This window comes from Acanthopagrus latus, chromosome 8 (assembly GCF_904848185.1).
Source record: "Acanthopagrus latus isolate v.2019 chromosome 8, fAcaLat1.1, whole genome shotgun sequence".
Lineage (NCBI taxonomy): Eukaryota > Metazoa > Chordata > Actinopteri > Spariformes > Sparidae > Acanthopagrus > Acanthopagrus latus.
The window spans coordinates 18,125,770-18,146,764 of NC_051046.1; the positions used below are offsets into that span (position 1 = coordinate 18,125,770).

Sequence of the window (20,995 nt, forward strand, 5' to 3'; positions counted from 1 at the left end):
ATGACTGCTGATGAATGATGATGGCAGGAAACAGGAGGACGATGACTGATGTTGTGTGTTTGTGAGAGAGTGTTTGTGTGTGTTTGATGTGAAATGTCACTCACATCTCCAGGACGGTCTTGAGTTGCTCCAGTTTAGATTTCTTCTCCTCTATCTCACAGTCAGTGTGCTGGCCCAGTTCAACCAGCAGCAGGCGGGCAATATCCAGCACTTCCTGGAAACACAGAGGCACTTAATTTGACTCTTATCTTTTATTTTACTTGGTAGACTAAACACACACTGGCACCTCTGCAAATGTCCTGACTGAACATGACGTCAAAGACAAAACTGAATGCGAGGAATGGTAGCTTAAACAGTGTTTCATAAAATGTTTCACTGATGAATATGGTATGTGAGGGGATTTGGACAGTTAAGTATAAATATTAAGACAACTAAAAAATTGTGTTTTGTTATCACAACTAACAGTAATTATGTTGCTTGATACAAGTAAATGTAACTGAACTTTTTGAAACTCCCTAGAACTGAGAGATGAAAATAAATCTCACTCACCTGAAGCTGTTTTGGCTTCTTCAGCTTTAGCTTTCCTGACTTGTAGCCTCCATACTTATCAAACAACTCAAAGAACCTGTGCAAGACGAACATAATAAAACATCAGTATTAAGAGACACAGTTACATCGGATGAAAGCAAAATGTTTAACTCAAACATATTTCATATGCTAATTCGTTTGTAAAAATAAGTGAGTAAAAAAGTGACAGGCTTGGAGTAGTTTGACTTGTTATTATTCACTTAAAAAATGCACCAGGGAAGCAATGAGAGGGCAGTTTATGCTGAAAAATAATACTGTAACAACCGCAACCACATCTCTATGAAACAGACTAATAAATATACAAATGTTAAAACAAATTAAACAGATTAGAGATGATTTGTGAAGAGTGATATTCTGACCTCACACCTCTCACACCTTAATCTTTTCATCTGGAATTGTTTTGTTAGATGATGTAAACTGTACAATGTTGTTGGTGCAAAGCAGACCAAATATTTCAAAGATCTGAAACAGGAAGAAAGGGAAAGAAAGACAGGAAAAAGGAGTGACACCTTAATACTAAGAAAGACTTACAGAGGATGTCGAACCTCCATTTTCATCTTTTGCTTTGGTGTGCGATCTCCGTGGCGGATGATGGCAATAACACAGCGTAGCTCCATCCTGAATAAGGAAGTGGAGAGGACAGGGCAACTTTTAATTGCAGCAGACACTTTGTTATTTCTCTGTTAAAAACATCCACAAAGACATTTTTCAACTGCAGAGATTAAGAAGATTTGGAATTTTGTGAGTCTGACTGTGTTAGGATGTCAGTGAGATGTCAGTGTCACACAAGCGTCCATTTAGAAATTGGCACAATGAAAACGTGCATGTTTGTGCATTGAAGACCTTATTTAATCTTTCTGTTAAATACTTAAACATGTTTTAAGATTTACAAGGGTCAGCCAGAAACCCTGAACATCAGATTGAGGATGTTTTGTTTTTTAGCGCTCACATGGTTCCTGAGGTTGTTGGGACAATGGGGATGTCTTCAGCTTCCATGGGAATGGACCAGGGGATGTGAAACTGGGGGGCTAACTCCCTCATCACCATGTTCCTGGTGAGGCAGAGAAAAGTGAGCAACAAGCTGTTGAGCATTAAAAGCATTTACAGGTTAAAAAGTACATTTCACAGGTAAACATGAGATTGATTCTGCTGGCTTCTTCTTATGCCAATCAGTTTAATTTCAATATTTTGATTTCTCAGATTTGAGATAGTACAGCTGTATTGATTAATCGATCTCAGGACAACAAATCACCAACCATTTTGATACTTTTCAAGCAAAATATTTGCTGCTTCAAGCTGTGAGAATTTACTACTTTTCTTTGTCATTTATGATAGTAAATAAAGAGTCTGGGTTTCCTATTTTAAGTCTGTTGTTTGGACAGTTGCTGGTAACCTTTTTTAAAAAAAAAAAAAACGTTTTATACAGTTAATATTCTATTAACCAAAATATTTGGCTGATTAATCGATAATGGAATAATTGTTAGATGTAGTTTTAATTATATGCAGACAAAAGAGAGCAGATATATTAAATAAATCTCAGAGGCATGGACCCAGCACAGTGCTTATGTTTTACTTTAACTACAAAGTTGCTACAGAGATAAGACTGTAGCAACTTTCCAGTTGCACAGTGCACTTTTCTGTTATATGTCTCTAAGAAATTCTATGTTCATGCTACTATCCATTACTAGAGAGAAGTTGCATCTCCTGTGTCTTTTTATTTGGAACATTTATGAGTCTTTACAACATGACAGCTTCGAGGCAATATTTACTTAAAAAGTCAGAGACATCAGATTGCACCAAACAAGAAGAAACTTCTTTCTTCATGCATTCATCAACATGTTTATCATAATTTAGAGAGTTATTCTGATATTTTTGCAATATTTTCGAAGGCATTGATTTTAAAAATTGTATCATTAAATGTGTGTTTTCTGACTGCAAGCTTGTGATCAAAACTTTAAAGACATTTTTCAAGTTGTAATTTTTATTTTTGAGTTTTACTCACACTGAATCTGTTTATCCGTCAAGAAAGGTAAAGGTCAATATTTAATAGTGTGTAAGTTGATGTCACCTACCCGAGGACTTTGGCACAGTCGTCATAGTACTTCATGGAGTTTTTGACAAAGCTGAAGCCGTTGACATCACAGACGAAGGAGTGGCCGTTGGCTCTGAGCAGGTCGAACCCACATACTGTTTGCTAAAATCACACACACAGCATATATTTAAACACCTCATAGAGATGTTAGCCACTATGTGGAGAAGGTAAACAAGAAAACATAGATACAGGAGCTAGAGTGATTAGGTCATTGTGAAATTCTCAAATGTCCCTTCTAATTTTGATATGTTGTTCTTACATATGCAACTTAACAATATAGATGCAACATTATTATTCATGTTAAGTGAATTCTTCTGTCTGTTGGCTTCAGACATGAGCTCTGTCTTACGATAATCATCTGGTTGCATAGTATGAATGGATGTATTGTATATGATATTATGTGCTGTGAAAATTAACATAAAGGAACTGAGGTTAAGAGGTTCATCCTGAAGGGGGTTGGCGAAGCCTATTCTGTGTAGTAGTGTTTTGACTTTAGCTTGACGTATGACACACAACAATGGTTGAAGTGTATAAGAAGTGTTATGTGTATCATGAGTTGGATGTTGAGATGATTGGAATAATGCTTTATTGTTTTGGGATATTACAAAAGATGAGGAGAGACTGCCTCTGTTCAGTCACCATCTATGCACTGCTGATGTGTGACTCTTGCTTGCAAGCAATAAACAAACTTCTAGAGTATTCTAGATATATTGTGTTGAACTTGGTGTTTGACACTCATCTGCACTAGACAAGCAATTTGTTTCCAGTTGCCACTGAAAAACACTGATGCATCTAAAATAATATAAGGAGCTGTACTTAACATACAGTGTACATATGAATAATTCATTTTCCGTGCCTTGTGCAGCTGTCCTCTTTATTTGTTTGTTGGGAGTCCAGTGTCATTTCTGAATTTACTGAGTCATCCATATTGAGTTATGCGTTTTAGTGGAGTCAACACCAGAGATATTCCCTATTTGCTTAATGTTTGCTGATTATAGCACTATACAATTTTTATGTAGAAAAATAAATATCAACTGTTTGGAATATTTTGGAGGCTCTGTGACTCTCTTAGTTTACAGTTTTTGGTTTTAAGACATTTTCTCCCAACTCAAAGATGGTTTTTAATGAGCTGAAAGCACAAGGACTTACCAAACACAAGCTGATGCGATGTTTGTGTTAACTACAAATGGACTATGGCACATAAAACAGGTTGCTAAGTTTTGGAGTTTGGCTACAATTAAAAGGGATATGAGAAGGATCACAAACCCAGAAATAATGCAGGTTAAAAAAAATAAAGACAGGTTTCCTGAATATCTCAAACCTGGTTATTTTCTTCATAGCTACGCGATGACTAAGTTTACCTTGAAGGCCAGGCAGACTTTGCGGGCCACTAGTTTCTCCATGGAGGTCAGCATGACTGGGTAGCGGATCTCCTTTCCCTCACTGTCACGCTCTACTTTTCCATCCAGGGCAGGGGATTTCCTGGCCTCTGCATGGGCGTAGTCTGGACCCACAGTGTAAACCTGACAGTCCACAAACACACACAGGCAGAATACACACAAACAAAAAATTGGGGTCAACTGCATGACTTGTTAGCCGGAGTTACTGGTGTTAATATCTGTTTAAACTCATAAACATTTCCATCAATGACCACAGTTGCACAGTACCTTCACATCAGTACCATCTGTGGGCATGAACTCCTCATATATGTAGGATCCAGTCTTTCGTACACTGCTCTCTGGAGAGTACACACTGCTCCGACTCCCTATCTACAATAAAAGGGCAAAGAGACAAAGAAGAATTCAAACGCATGTAAAAACCATAAACAAAACTCTTATTACCCAACTTTTTCTCCATTTATGCCATCACTGATGTCAGCTTTGACCCACGGGTGTCTTTATTGTAAGCACACTATATATTTAATTAGACCAAAAAAATGTAAGGCCGAATAGCAAAATCGAAAGCGAATACCTAACCAAGTAACAAATATCCAAAAAGGCCAATATCTGTGTACAGATCTGGTGACGGCTACCTTTCTGAAGAGTCTCTGGCTGCCCCCTCCGGCAGATGTGGGGTAATATATGTAGACATTGTGGTCCTCGGCACACACAGGTTTCTCCACAAAGGGTTTGGGGAACACCTCACCATTCACCTCTACATGGTCCTCCCCTTCCACCAGGTTGCACTCTGCACAGGGGATGTTTAAAAATAATTTTACCAGGAAAAATTAAAATAAATACAATAAATCCATTAGATATTTATGCAATTAGTTCAGACACGGCTGCATCCGGTTCAGAATATTCTACTTGTGATTTAGTTGGTTTAGTTTAGCTGGTTCTTTCAAATATCAACATCATAAAGTAACTGATGCCCTGTATGCTGCCATATACCACAGATGTATAAACATTTTTCAAACACATCTGGAGTGGCTTGATGGCTTTGTTTTAATTTGATCATAAATCAGAGGGTTCACACAAAATAAGACGTCTTACTCACCCTCAGGATTGTCAGGGTCTCGGTTTAACACAGCATAACGAGGTAGGTCAATGCCCTCTTCCTGTAGGATCCGGTACACTTCCCTCCTGACAGGGAATCAAACGTATGTTAGTAGGGTGGCACAGTAACACGGGAATGAGGTATAATGTGTAAGTTATGTAGAAATAACAATCATTTTATTTGATTTTCATCATATAGTTTTATTTTCACTGCTAAACATTTATTGTATAGATTGTAAAGCCCCTCGGGCAATTCAAATTTGAGCTATTTAAAACTGGTTTGACCTAAGCTATCAGAAAAAAGCTGACTGATGACTTTGCCTACCTCTGTCAGTCACTGAGCCTCTTCATACTAATGTGTGTAGCCTGATTTTTTGATACCCCTCAGCTCTGTTTGTGTCTGCTCGAACCATACCTGTCCTGTATGAAATACTGCATGTTGAGGTCATTAATGAGTAGTGGATTCCTGAGTTTGGCATATTCCACAGCTTTGTCCAGAGGGAAACCTGAAAAGATGTCATGTGATTAAAAACTCACTCAACTTTATTAGCTCAAACTGTTTCTTCATGGATCCAAGTTCAACCAGCACTGACAACAAACCAAATCAAAGTGATAATAATTTTCATGTAGAAACATTTCTGCTTTATTATCTGTTGTCTGATCATTTGACACAGTAGTGACTGAGCCTATATTCCACAGGATAGGTAGACATACCGGCATAGAGTCAAAGTCAACTCATGCATAAAAAACACACAAGAGACAGAGATGTCCTAAGGATATAATTTCGGGAATACGAGTTGGTTTCTCCCAACTGTCCAATAATAATAAAAACACAGGACTCGTCTCATGTTCCCATGATTGGATCAAATATCTAAAAATCTCAAATTCTGTTAAAAATAGAAAAGGAAACAGTGCCATGTGAGACTCAAACACAAACTGAGTCAGAGCAGTGTCAGCAGGAAACATGACTTAATTAGTGTATAAACACATGTACAGTATATACATTCAAAAGTGGTTTCATCCTTTGCCGTTTGTACCTGACTGCTTTTACACACAAAAAAAAGTTGAAACATAACATGTGATTAAGTGTGCTGCAACTTGTTCACTTAAGACAGAAGACATACTGTATACATGGAAAGGTGTATTGAACCTGTTCATCTAGCTCTGCTTTTGTAAACCACACTTGGTCAGCTGAGAAACAAAAATAATTACAGGCCTTAAATAGATGTTTCCAATCCCACAGTTCCCATAAACGTTACTGGCTGCTGCTAGACAACCTGACACAAACTCTGTAAAACATTGGCAGGGCTTTTTAGGTACTGATATTTCCCAGGGGAAGACAGAACTTTGAATTTACTCCCACAGATACAGATTATGTATTACTCTGACATTGTTTATACCATCATCTTTTCCTTATTTTTAAAAACAACACTAAACCTCAGTTGAGATCTGAGGCAAGATTAGGGCTAGGCTTTTCAAACGTTTTCCTTGTTGACTAATTTGTGGTTCAAAACATTCAAGTATTTTCTTATTTAAGGAAAAACATTATGTAATTGCGGGATGACAAGGGTTCATGTGGAGCTTAAAGCAGCTGAGGATTCATACGGAGGATATGCAAAACGTGGTGAACTCCCTAACCTTGCACTTAAAAGTCAGACCTCACTTCCCCTCTACCTCCCTGTCACCGTTTCTCCTCATGCAGTAGGATGTTTTTAACTTGTTTGCAAGGTTTTGTACCTTTAGAGTGGAAAGAGATAAGGCAGTCGCAGAGGGGCCATTTCTCCACAGGTTCCTCCAGGATCACCTCCTCAGGAAAGATGACTACGTTGATGTAGTCAAATTTACAAAGGCGCTCCAGGATCTGAGTCATGGGCTTTGATTTGGACTTCTTCATCATGGCACAGATGCCGACCACAATCTGTCGCTCTGGTGGCTTGTGGAGAGGACAGAGAAGACCAGGGCAGAGAAGGGAAAGATGAGGGGAGATGACAAGTGAGACAAGGGTAATGACAACTGATGACATGTGCCAAAGCAAAAGCACATAGAGGGCAGTGTAAAGACTTCATGACAGCATAGAAAATCTTAATTTGACTTGGTGGAGTTTTAGAGCCATTTCTTTCTTAAAGGATTTTTTAAAGGAAGTGTTTTTTTGTCAATGTGTCAAGTTTTCCTCACTCAAATTGAGGGTCTTAGTGTTCACTGTGCAGATTGGGCTATATAAATAAAACCTGATTGATATGAATTGACTGACAAATAGGAGGTTCAACACATTGTGAAACACATGGCTATATGAAGGATATTACTACAGGGGCCCAGAAACACTTCATATACCTTGTTGCAAATTGATTGCATTCTGGTTTTCTTTCCAACTTTATTGACATTGTAGATCGAAGTGTCGTGTGACCTGCAATACTACCAGCATTAACCAGCACTATCTGTGGAAGACTGGTAAACATCTACTGTCTGGTTACTCTCATGTAAAATGCTAGCTGTAGCCACCTTGACATGCTAAAAGGACATTATAATGATAACACCATTGTAAGATGCACTTTGAGCTGAATGCTAATGCCAGCCACGGCCACAAAGTACAGTTAGACTGATAAAGTTGAGTCTTTCCAGTGTTTAATGACTTTTACAGGCTCTCAGGTCCAGAAGTGCTGCTGCAGACTTTTAATTCTGTCAAAATTTGGGAGTGATGATAGTTGTGCATTCATTCTTTAAAACTGCCACAAGATCGTTCATGATTGACATAACTTTTGTCCCTATTACTTAATACAATCAGGAAAAGTGTATTGCCTTGTCTGTAGGCTAAAACTTTATCAGATTCCTGGAAAATATATTCATTTCTCAAGTATGAAAATTGTTGCTGTGGTGCCACAGTGGCTGTGTTGACAGTTAAAGCATCAACATAACTGCTACGTGCTTCCTCGATGTAACATCAGCTTAATGGCAAAACTGTCCATGAGACAAAGAGAGCGGGACTCATAGCAAGTAAGCGAGCGGCTTGAAGCAAGATCATAAAGTCCTTTTATAGCTACAGGACAAACAACAGAGCAGATGCCTTAAACTTGTTTATCTACTGCATTGTTCTCACGCCAGCCTTTATATATTTCTGTCACTATTTTTTTCCACTGTCCACTTCCAAATAAAACTTTCCTCTTTAAAATTTCCAGGTCTGTTAACTTCCTATTGCCCAAAATGGACACAGTTCTGGCTTCCTGTTCCAAAATTAAATCCCCCTTTTTCCACTGTAGATTCACAGTTACTCAAGAAGTCATTGATAATACTATGTGTAGACCCTGATAGACAAATGTGACTGCAGCAAAAATTAGTGATATATTACTTTCGATGCTAATATGTCACAACTAAAACACTATAGCCTTGAGGCACCCCATCTGAAAACTTTACAAACCAGCTGTGTGTACACCTAAATCAACACCTGTCACTTACCGACTCATCTTCATTATCCTCCATTTCTTCCTCTCGATACATCTCACTCTTCATGCCTGTCTCCATTTGGTCCATATCCTGTTCGTCATCTTCGCAGCCAAGCACAAACCGAGGAACGTCTCTTTGATCCCGCCCCTGTCCTTCCCCTGCTCCTGGTCCGTTGCAGGGCTCGGTCATCACAAACACCTCTGTAACATGGCTGCTTGGTGACTCCTCAATCCTCAATCAGCTGAGCAGGAAGAAACCCAGTAAACTCACACCTGAAAGCCTTGTGATAAAGTGAAGGGCCTGCTGATAAGAGCTATGTGCGTCTGCAGGCGTGCAAGTAAGAGCTGAGGTAGAAAAAGAGTGCTAGATTTCCTATGAGGTAGAACAGTAGGTAGGGAGTGGACGCCACGTGGGTTGAGGTAGATTAGTAAAGATCCAGGTTGTAAAACTCCCTGTGTCAGGACAGAGGAGCTCTGGCTCTGAGCGGTAACATGTTCCAGTCCAGAGATGTGTCTTCACACAGGAATCCCCAGGGTCAACATCTGTGCACTGTTTTCCTTACCCTAGGAATAAAAAGGAAAATAAATAACACATATAAAAAATGGCTAAGCAGCCAGTACACAACTGTTCCTTCAGTTACACAAAAGAAGAAAAACTTGACTTGAAGTTAAGCAACATTTTTAAGTGCAGAGAAACAGCAGTTACAGCTACGCAACCTAAATTAATATAGTGCATCTAATTAGCTACAGGAATATAGCATCAGTGTGACTCAAAAGGAAAACCTCATTGACTCCGGTAGAAGCTGGGTTATTACAACACAAGAGTCAATAAAAAATGTTGAAAAAGAAATTCTAGTAGGTTGACATAGGGTTGGGCAGTAATACGTTATACCGCAGGGTCTTAAAGGGATAGTTCGTATTTTTTGGATATAGAGGTTCTACGGTTGAGAAAATGTAGTGCCAAAAGTAAGGGCGGTCTGACGGCAATGCAAAGCGGTGTGAATTTTCTCTATACAACGTACACTTGAATGGTTATAAATTTTTTAAGATGAGTCTTGTTTTAGGAGTATTATTTCGCTTTTTCTCTATACCCCGTTCACTGCAGTACAAAGCTGAGCGTCTGGGCTAGAGTGGCTCTCTACTTCTCCAAACTGAGGCTGCGCTGATCGGTGATTACTGTGGGGAACAGACCGACTATAGATATGTACTTTATATGACCCCACTTCAAAAAACATGAACTATCGCTTTAAAAATAGCAACAGTATCAGTTTCAATACCATTATTAAAAAAAAACAATGCAGTGCACTTATACAGGAGATAAGGATTAAATATAAATGTATTTAATGCCTAAAAATTATTCTATGTCCAGGAGCACTTGTGTAGTTGTCATCATGTGACAGCATGGAGACGAGAGAGAGAGAGAGAGAGAGAGAGAGAGAGAGAGAGAGAGAGAGAGAGAGAGAGAGAGAGAGAGAGAGAGAGAAAGTCGTGCACCGAGTGACCTGGCCTCAAAGAAGAAAACGACTTATGTAGTTTGGTGACCGCGAGAGATGGAAACACCTCTAACGCATCTAGTTCGCTCCGAGTTCGTGCAACAGTTTCAACACCTCCTGCTGATGCAGGACCAACAACAACTAAGTCCACTGCCAGTTATACGCAGTAGACGATAATGGGGGCTATCAGGAAAACAACAAAGTACAAGTACAAAAGGACAATGGACAGTGTCCATTGGAAAACCTGTGCTGATGCAGTGACAAAATACTTGGCGAAGGAAATGGCCTCTTTCCACATGGTGGAAAAAAAGTCCTTTAAGGATATGGTGAGGGTCCTAGATGCCCAGTACGAGCTGCCTGGAGGGAAACATTTCTCACAAACAGCCGTCCCATGTTTAAATAATAAAGTTAGAGATACGGTGCAAGTGCTGCTGTCAGAGGCAGACAGTTATTCCCTGACAACTGACATGTGGTCGTCAGTTAACATGACACCATACATGTCCCTCACTGTCCACACCATTCGGCCTACACCTGAGTGAAAACTTGAATCCAAATGCCTCCAAACAATGTATTTCCTGAGAGTCATATGGCGGATAATCTTGCTGCTGCTCTTAGAGTTGCACTTCAGGACTGGCAACTTGACGAGAAACACTTTCAGCCATAACCACTGACAACGCTGCCAACATTTCTGCTGCAATCAGGTCCCTGCATTGGCCGTGGCTTAATTGCTTCGGTCACAATCTAACTCGGCGGTCACAAATGCTTTGCATTCATTATCTTTTTAATATAATTTTTTCAGCTATTTTTATTTGGTTTTTGTTAAAAAAATATTGGAGAGGAGACTGGACTGTGTTTTAATTTAGGCCTATTGATTTGCAATAATTGTTATAATATTGTTATACTTATATGGATGATTATATGGATGTTTATGTTAATTCAACTCTGGTTGACTGTTGTCGGCCTATTTGCACTTTTTTATAAGCTGCTCTTTGTTGTTATTAAAAGTTGTTCAGGCTGTGATTTAATTTAACTGATTTGTGTGCATGAAAACTGTTCTGGAAGTTTATGTTAATTCTATTCTGTTTGACTGTTGCACTTTTTTATAAGCTGCTATGTGTTGCTAATTAAAATTGGTAATATTGTGCATGTTATGTTGTTGTTTCAGTATAAGTGTTTGGTATTCAGTTTCTGAATGGTGTAGGCACAAGCCAACCATTTGGTGATGCCGTCTGAGCCTTACGTCATAATTTTTAATTAGTCACGGTGATACCATATACTGCAGTAAAATAGGGAGGAGGTTTGACTGTATCAAAATTTGGATACCTCCCAACTCTTGGTTGACTATTGAAATATTTACTGTTGAGGGGTGACTGATATGTTCATGGCCTAAGGCTGAAGGAGTTTCAGACTTGAACTGCCACCTCTGAGTTGTATACCTATGTGCCCCAGTCAAATTCAGTTTACATTAATGTCTGTCCCAACTCGTATTATATAACCTACAGTATGTAGTGTAGGCTTAAAGGAATTTAATTAAAGTTAAATGTCATCTTTGGTGACTTGAAGGTATCACCATATTGATATGCATGATTCCAGTTCAGGGTCAACTGATTATTGTTGCCAACATTCAGCATTTTTCCTGTTATCTGTATTTGTGTTTTCATGTGACTGATTTCTAAAAAAAAAAATAAAATACATTTAAAGTAATTTGGCTTTCATGCAACATTCTTTCTCTGTTGGTGGTCACCACTCTGGGGTCTCCAACAGAGTGGTGTCCACAACACTATCTGATGTCATGAGAAATAGTCAATTAACACTGAATAAGTTAAATACGCAGTAGCTGGTAACTTAAATTGAATTAATGGGGTAGAGTGTATTAAGTTGCAGAAAAGGGAAATATAGAAGCAAGGCACCTAAAAATAAATGATCAAACTGTAATTGATTTCACTGGTTATACCCAACTTTGAGACCAAGATTTTGATTGGATTACTGATAATTGGTATTGGTCCTGAAAAAAAACATATCAGTCAACCCCTCAACCTAGAGAATAATTTCCAGTTAGAAATAAGCTGTCTTCACTCTACAGAGGAGTACAGAAGACTGCGAGAGAGCTTTATCACATGGTGCAATGACAACGACCCAAGGCTCCATATCAGCAAAATATTTTGTCCCAAATTTTGAAAAAAATCCTCCAGGTATTCCTGAGATGTGGCATTCACAAAATTAGGAAATACATAAGGTAACAGTGAAAAAAAGGAATTCATTCTCAAGTCAAAGTTGTCATTTTCCAAAATGTCAAATGTCTCCGGCCACATCCACCTCCAGCACAGAGGCATAAAACACTAGCACATTTATTTTTCACCATTGCCTTTTCCTCCATTCAGACATTTAGTTGTTATGTTAAGTGCAAACTTCAAACAAGACTCTGCATGTCATAATAATGTTAAGACTTGAAAACTTGAAGTAACACATGCATGCTCAGACATATTTGTAATGCAGCAGCCAAGATTTGCACAAGTCTGCACACCGCACATTAAAGTAAAACTGAGCAGCTGAAACCTGAACAGGAGACCATGGCAACTGGCTGTGCATCAAAAAAGTGCAACAACACAAGATATGTAACTTAGCAAGCCCAGCTCAGCGTCCGTCTCCTTCCATTCACTGGCGCTGATGCTAACGACTAAAAGCCCATAGTGTCCATGCCGACCCCTCTAGCTCCTTTCACTACTAGTATGTTCATAAATACAGACCAATAATAATTCAATTAAAGTCTAGGTCAGAGCTTCTAACAGGTGAGATGGCCCACACTTCCCCTTTCCCAACATTGTCTGCTCCATGTAAGCCTACTTCTGCTGACTCAGCACATTTCATTTCCAAAATAGCTCATACTGCTGGCTTGAAGAGGAGCCAGACTGTCTCTCTCCATTGTGTCCTGTATTTAAATTGAGGTGGCTCATATTACTCCGGAATGCATTTAACTTTTCAGATCTACATTTTCATCTTAATTATTCAATCATAACCACAAACAGAATTTTCTCTGAATTCCTCAAGGGCTCCAGTTGTCTAAACTAAAACACTAAAATAAGAGTTACTTATCAAGTAACTTTCCCTTCCCAGTTTCTCCCAGGTAAGGACAGAGATTTAAATGCCGTGGATTTACTCAGACTTAGTTTCTCTATGCTGACTTGTGATCAAATGGCCAAATATTCTTTTTTTTGGATCTTTTGAACTAAAACACACTTGACACAAGCCTGCCATAATGGCTCAATCAATGTGAAATGATGCAGATTAAAGTCTAGAAACTCTTTGTTTAAATGTAATATGACATCTCTGGATCCTTGTGAAGAATACTGCACTCTGGTTGGGTTTGTCTGCTGTTCTTTCGATACAGTTTATAGTTGCTGCTCATCGGCTGACTCCTCGACATGATGCAACACTGAACTTGTTTCTGCAATCGTTTTTGAATTTCCACTTCCCAGAGACATTTACACAGAGGCATTTTGGTAAGAGGAACAAAGAGAGCTGCTGTTTGTTGTCACTGCCTTTACTGTGAAGATAGTTTGAAAGCCAAACAATGGACCTTTAGCCCATCATCTCAATGTGGCTTTTCAGTTCCCACAGCTCCCAGCAGGAGAATTCTGTTCGGTGTCCTATGTTGTGAGTGTCTATTTTACAATAAAATAACAGCTTCAAAATCATTTTGATGATTCAGTGTTAGAGCCCGACCGATTTATCGGCAGGCCAATATTAGGCATTTTCCTAACTACCGGTATCTGCATTTATAATGGCCGATAAATTAATATTTAGAAAATTAAATAAAAATGGCCGATACACCCTCCAACCATGTTATGAGTGTTGGCGTTGCATAATTTGTCCACCAGAGGAGACTCTACAACCGGGGCGCCCAATACCTCGATCGTGATCAACTGGTAGGTCGCAAAGGTAGAGTGGGTATATGGCGTGACATTCCATTTTTTTTTTTTTTTTAGATTAAGCAGTAGGAAAGTGAATGACTGAATGAAGTCTATATGAGTCTATGCCACCTGATTGGTGTATAGGACAGCCAGTCTGAGATCTCTTCTTATACAGGTCACGGGTCAACATGCATGAGCAAATGCGCTACCAACTTCAAAACGCAAGTGAGCTAAGGGACCTGGTTAGCGGCTTCAATTGATATCAACAAAAGAAGGGATACTAAAAAAATGTGCATTTGTCTTATCTGTCAAACTACCATCAGGAATGTTGAGAGGCACTTTCGAACTGTTCATAAAAGGTACAACACTGACTTCCCCCCAAAAAGTGAGCTGAAAAAGAGAAAGGTGAGGGAACTAAAATCACAGTTTATCGGACAATAATCGTTTTTCACACAGCGGAATTCACAAGCAAAGGCCGCCACCGAAACATTGTTACAGGTGAGTCACTCTATCACTAATCATAATAAGTCCTTCCCAGATTGAGAGATGATAAAAGAGGCCTTTGCTGAGGCAGCTGACTCCTTGTTTCAGGATTTCAAAAACAAACTAGAAATATTATTATCACTCAAAATTCTTCAGCTATCAAGAAGTACAGTTACACAGCGCTGTGAAGTAATGGCCAAGGATTTGACACAGCAGTTTCATAGAGACATCGCAGTCTGAGTGCTTCTCACTGTAATTAGATGAGTCTACAGATGCCAGCAATACAGCCCATTGTCCTGAGTGTACTAGCACTTACACCTTGAAACAACTTTTAGTTACAGATAATCATTTCCATAATTTTCAGGCAAAATGTCAAACATTTGCTGGTTTAGGCTTCTTCAACTACAAAGATCTGCTGCTTTTCTTTGTCATTTATGACATTAATTGAAGAGTCTTCTGCTTTTGACTGTTGGTTGTATAAAAGACGCAATCTGAACGTCACTAGCAATTTTCTAATCAGGATATGATGTTTTCTTCAGCAGAAATCCAACACGTAACAGCAGCCAAGTTTAAACAGACATTTGCATCCCTAGTGCTCCAACATAATGGGTGTGTGTGTGGTCACTGTTTGCCCGTAATCTGATCCGAAACAACAGAATAAGACACAAAGCTGTCATCCCTCATAACTGAGCCAATGCCCAAGAAATGAAGCCAAGCTAGGGGAAGAAACTTGCCACTGTACTACAGTATGTCCACAAAACAGAAGGCGCAGCCAAGTCAGGTGATGTGTCTCCCATTGGTGTAGTCCAACACCCCCACCTTCAAACACCACCACCACCATCCTGACCCCACCATGCACATCAAACAGCTGATTCGAGGGGAAAAGCCTCCAGAAACAGATGGGTAGATCATATCACAACATACCACGAGTCGACTGTGCGCGCCATGCATTCTTTGAATGACTGTGAGAACTTATTTAAAGTCACTTCCACTCCCATTCAGTGTGGATTAGTTCACCGGCACCTTTGAACGTTCAGGAGAGCAGACACAGTCTTCCTGTGTCCTGGACTTTCTGCCAGGACATACTTCAACTGAATCTCCCATGTGACCCATCTTAACCTCGGACCCAGAAATAACTATGTCCTCTTCTCCAGGGGGGACCGAAACAGGAACTGAGGGGTGGAGCAAAGGCACAGGGATTGAGTGCCATGAGCCAGCTATACGCTACCCAAAGATAACTCATCATCACTAACCCCAGGAGCGATGACAGGCCACACTAAACTAAGTGGAAGCCCTTCTTGCTGGCTCAGGGTCGGAGAACACTAACAGAGATAAACTCATAAATAATCTAACTGTGAGGAGGCACAACTGAGCCCAAGTTTATTCTGTCTTTACTACACCAAGGGCATGACCTTTAGTCAACTGGCAGGATGAGCCAACACTGCACACATCAAGAAAATACTGCGTGATGGATTGAAGAACCAGATATATCTTAAGATACTGAATTCAATTTCAACCAGACACTAAATACTTCACAGATTAAAATGACTTTCAGCAGTGAACTGATCTGGTGTCATCGTGATTGACTGTAAGGGGGAGCAAGACTCGTGAGCTTCACTTGCACATGACTCAACACCACTGTTGGTCCAATGTTGCATGCTATTACAATTTCTACAGTTACACTGTGCTCTGAAGCAACATTTAGCCCGGAAAATCAACTCCTCTAGCACGGGTTCATGATAGGAAACGATTCGCAATACCTACGATAACAATATTAATTTGTTAAACATTGCAAAATAACATCTAACAATACAATAAGACCACGATAAAAAAGTGACAGCAACTTATCCATGCCCAAGTGAGCTGTAATTGTAATGTCAAATAGATAGAAAGCAGAATAGGATACAACTACGCCTCAATTCTTTTCAATCAAACTTACACCTCAAGGAAATGTGAAATAGTAACTTAAAGTTAAATTATCAGAGGAAGCTGTTTTATACGCTTGCATGTTTTAAATAAGAACCTATATATTTTGCACCAGTGTAGCAATAATCATATTGGAATAGAAAGGGATTCAAAATGTTGCCATAATTATATTTTGTCCTGCCCAATCTGCATCGTAAAGCTATCCATGGTGGGTACATATAAAGACTTACAAAGACCACTATTGTACAGATGAAGAGGACACGAAGATGTCAGACTAGGAATGCACGATAATATCAGTACAGCATCTGTATCAGCCGTTAAAAGCTTAACAAATAAAAATATCTACATCTGCCAAAATTAACATTTCAGCCAATGTGACCTGCCAAACCAGAAGTAGTTTTCTTATTTTGCCCATTTAATGTATACATTTAAAAAAGCAGTGTATATCTGCATTTGCAAGTGCAACATCCCGACACAACAGTAGGCATATGATAATTCATTAATTCTTCTACAGAAGAGACTCAATGTTTTCTGCCATCAGGAGAAAAAATTAAATATCATGCATCCTTAGCGCAGTCAAAACGAACACCTTTTTGAGGCTGTGACTGAACTTAATGACAGTATGATAATGAATCAGCTGAGTACCCTTTAAAAATGTAACTGTGACTTTTGAAAAAGGAAATTACAGTCTTCCTAAGTTTAGCCACCACATGTTAAGCCCTTCTTTAGACAACAATAAACACTAATAATGCACCCAGAAACATAGAGGGTAGAAAGCAGGCATCGTATTCAGACCCATCTCAAAGATTTTCAAACTATTTCTACTCCTGACCCTTGTGGACAACCTCAAGACACAAAGTGTATTATGAATGTCTGACTCTCATATTTCTGTCATTTCAGGGCACAAACAGACAAAATCATTATGTGAAACTGTCTCTTGGCTCCCACTTATATTGTTCCCATCACAAAAATAAACCTGTGTCACCCATAAATAAATTAGGCGGCTGATTAAAAACATCCCCAGATGACACCTGCGGGCCCTCGACCACGGATGAGTCACCTCCACCATCACTGCATGTCTGGAGATCAACAACTCGGCAACAATAAAAGGCTTTTAACCTTTGAGACTGTCTGCCACAGGAAGCCTGTGTTGGGTTTATGACCAGTGAGGGAGGAGGTCGTCAATAGCTCCTATTCACCATAATTTCTCTGATAAGACAGCAAACGAGAAACATCACAACAAACTGTGCAAATGGCAACAGTGACTGCCTGTCAATCATGGAGAAAAAGAAGTAATGAACGACATAATGATGTGTTTGTAACAGAGACTTTTACAGTTAAAAAGGTTAACATTTAGCTCAGTATCCCTACATGTCTGTCAGGCAGAGGCAGTATGCAGCTTGTTATCTGAAGAGAGTTCAAGACTAAATCATTAACAAAACTGTTAATTATTATTATTATGGCTACTGCTCAAGTGCACAACGTTATCGAGGTTGGACACTAACGTCAGCCCTGAAACAGTATCTCCCCAAAGGGTCAGATAACATGCTGGTAATGTTATCAGGATACAACTACCAGCAGAACAGGAGTGACAACCACCTCTACAAGCTTGTAAATTCATTATGCAGTGAGCTCTCGAGAAATTGTCTTTGTTTGCAAATACAAACGTCTATCCTTACTGGAAACAGAGGCCATAATAGGCTTGCTGGTGTACAGCATGCCCTGACCCATTATTTCTAACTCATCAACGCAAACATTGTTCACTATAAGAGATTAAACCTCTGTTGGGTGCACAAGATGATTTATGAAACATTGAAAGACACATGACTTTATTCTCTAGCTTCTCAGCAACTGATGAATAACTTTTAAGCATCTTTCAGGGTGACAATGAAATGAAACTTTAATGGATCCCTGAGAAGCATCTGGGCTGCTGCAGCAGCAGATAACACAGAGACTCAGCAGCAACAAAGCAGAGGATAAACAAGATAGATAACAATGTGTATTAGATATAGCAGATAGAGTTTAGATGACAATTTTTACATCACAACATACTAAAAAATGAATAAAGAGGAGAAGCAGAGATCACAGCGTTAAATGTATTCTCCAAAATATCAGTAGGGCCTTATAACTTTGTATGCACTGATCATACTTCATTATATTAGACTGATTCAACAGCATGGCTGCATGATATTGCCCATAAGGTCAGATATTGTGATTGTGTCATTATTTACTATAAGTGGGAATGATAATTTTTGCATCACAATTTACCCTTTTCACTCAAAAAACTATTGAAATCATTACAGTGCGACACTTGTTGTGGTTTGTTGACTTGCTTTTTTGATTACTGGAGTCTGAAAATAAAAAAAAATATGTGACCAGTGGAGAGCTGCAATGATCAATTAATTCAACTATTCAATCAATCACCAACTATTCTGATAATCAACTGGTGGAGTGGTTTGTATCAACAAAGTCAAACTGGAGTGAGAACATTTCCTGGTATATTTCGTTCTCTATGACAGTAAACTCAATATCTTTGGGTTCTGGACATAACGAGACATTTGAGGACATCACTTGGGCTCTGGGAAACACAGACCGACATTTTTCACCATTTTCTGATATTTCAATAACCAAACAACTAATTTGCTTCTCTATTACTCAAAAATATGATTGACAGATTCATTGAGTAAAGCATTAGCCATGGGTTGCATCTCTACTGACCAGTCATCACTTGTTCATGGCTTGTTCCATTTCCTGTTAGTTAGACTACACTAGTGTTTATGGTTTTGGTTTTTTGATTTCTACGCTATTTTCTCTTTCACAGGTTGGATATTCTGTTATAATAATTTGTATTCCCCTATTAAAGCTGGCCAGTGAGGTTCCTGTGGAGCCATGTTTTAGAGTATTATTGTTGATGTTGCATTACTCCTTTAGTCTTCTGAAACTGTCTCCTCTCTAAGTGCAAGTAATTTCTGCTTTAAAACACAAAAGATAATTACTTTATCTTTAAAGGCTTTCTTCATCTACTGTACCATTTGTCAGATCTCCACAGGACTGCTTAAATGGATTTAATTTAGACATTAATTTCACAGATGGAAACTGATTGAGTGATTAAACTATTACAATCACTTGACAGAAGATGAATGAGCAACTCCTATGATAATAAGTTGTCATGTTCAAGGTAAAGGCAGCAACAGCTCTCTGGTAGGGTCTCTTACTACTTTTATTTGTCTTATATGAGAATATTTGGGCTTTTACAACTTTAACATCAGACAAAGCAAGCAATTTGAAGATGTCACCTTACTTGGCATGAAGTAAGTAAGTAAGTAAGGTGACCTCCCACCCCTACCACCACACACACACACACACACAATATGTAAACACTCCCAGTTCCACTCACTTTTTGTATCACTAAACTCCAAACCAGCTTTGATAGTTAAGGTTTTAAGTTAAATACACTACATTTGAACCACATCATCAGCAGCCGGTTTGGAGCCACGACCTTCGTCTCAGATCACTGTAAACACAATGAATGACTCAGTTATAGGTGTAGTAGTAACAATCGGCTCCTGTGGGAGAAATAACCCGCATAAAACATGGATAAATAAATCAGTGCGTCGTCCTGCTCACAACACGGCACTCCTGACAGAGACGCTGAAGTTACAAAACAGTAAAAGCTTGCCTGCTTTTGTCCATTTCCACCGACACAACTGCGAAACCCAGCTATTACCGGACTCAGAGCCACGCCGTGAGAGGAGTAGAAAGCGTTAAAATGACCGGGACTTACCGGCGGAAACCCTTCTGGAAGTCAGTCAGCTGTTCACTTCCTTGTTTCCCCGACTGAGCGCGACTGTGAGGAAGCTGCTGCCGCCGCACTTGAGTTTCTTTTTACTCTCTGTAAAGTTGTGAGCTACTCGCTAAAGTTCAGGTCCGGTCATTGCTGGTGATTAGCCGGGTAGCTGTAGCTGCTGCTGCTGCTGCTGCTGCTGCCGCCTGCTGCTCCACTGCGGCTTCCGTCATTTTCTTTTTCTTCACCTTTTTTTTTTTTTTTTTCAGAAAGTTAAGATTTTCTTTAAGCTGCGCCATCACCGCCATCTAGCGGCCACATCGTGCATTGCAGCACTTCGCCCTTCAGTGACCAGAGGAAAGTTTTTGTGCCAAATATCCTTTATACAATCAGATACTCAAATAAACAGTGTAACTAAGTACATTTACCCGAGTGCTGAACCTCCATGTAACTGATAAAAAGATCAGATCACATTTATTAACAAAAAATTCTATGTCAAGAACGGCCATAAAAATAGCTTATATTAATATTATTTTCAACTTTCACTGGGTTGCATTTTTCAACCAGCATCAGTCCTAATGTTAAATACCAAATATTCATTCATATTAAGGATTTTAATCCTTTAAATACTAATTGGTTTAGACAATGCCACTGATACTTACACATATACTTGTGATGTTTTTTATGACAGTTTTTGACACAGAACATGTTTTTTGTACTAAATATAGTCTTTTATCAGTTGCATGAGGATTTAAGTTTTATCATGAGGCATACACCCCCTATTCA

At 39.1% G+C, this 20,995-nt stretch overlaps 1 protein-coding gene across 8 annotated transcripts in view; it reads right to left on the reverse strand.

Moving 5' to 3' along the window:
- Nucleotides 1–20,466, reverse strand: part of ppip5k1b (diphosphoinositol pentakisphosphate kinase 1b) — a 55,474-nt gene extending 35,008 nt beyond the window's left edge. For 2 of the 8 annotated variants that reach the window (XM_037106519.1, XM_037106512.1), the window contains exons 1-13: nt 20,210–20,464; nt 8,626–9,176; nt 6,913–7,108; nt 5,591–5,681; nt 5,177–5,262; nt 4,713–4,867; nt 4,348–4,449; nt 4,042–4,203; nt 2,661–2,782; nt 1,538–1,639; nt 1,120–1,206; nt 550–625; nt 105–214 (exon numbers count right to left, since the gene is read on the reverse strand). In XM_037106519.1, the coding sequence (XP_036962414.1) occupies nt 105–214; nt 550–625; nt 1,120–1,206; nt 1,538–1,639; nt 2,661–2,782; nt 4,042–4,203; nt 4,348–4,449; nt 4,713–4,867; nt 5,177–5,262; nt 5,591–5,681; nt 6,913–7,108; nt 8,626–8,802 (1,466 nt within the window). In that variant the 5' untranslated portion in view covers nt 8,803–9,176; nt 20,210–20,464. Of the gene's footprint in view, nt 1–104; nt 215–549; nt 626–1,119; nt 1,207–1,537; nt 1,640–2,660; nt 2,783–4,041; nt 4,204–4,347; nt 4,450–4,712; nt 4,868–5,176; nt 5,263–5,590; nt 5,682–6,912; nt 7,109–8,625; nt 9,177–20,052; nt 20,076–20,209 lie in introns of those variants that run through there. The other 6 variants (XM_037106514.1, XM_037106516.1, XM_037106518.1 and 3 more) reach the window with 5 other exon arrangements.
- Nucleotides 20,467–20,995: the final 529 nt, after the last annotated feature.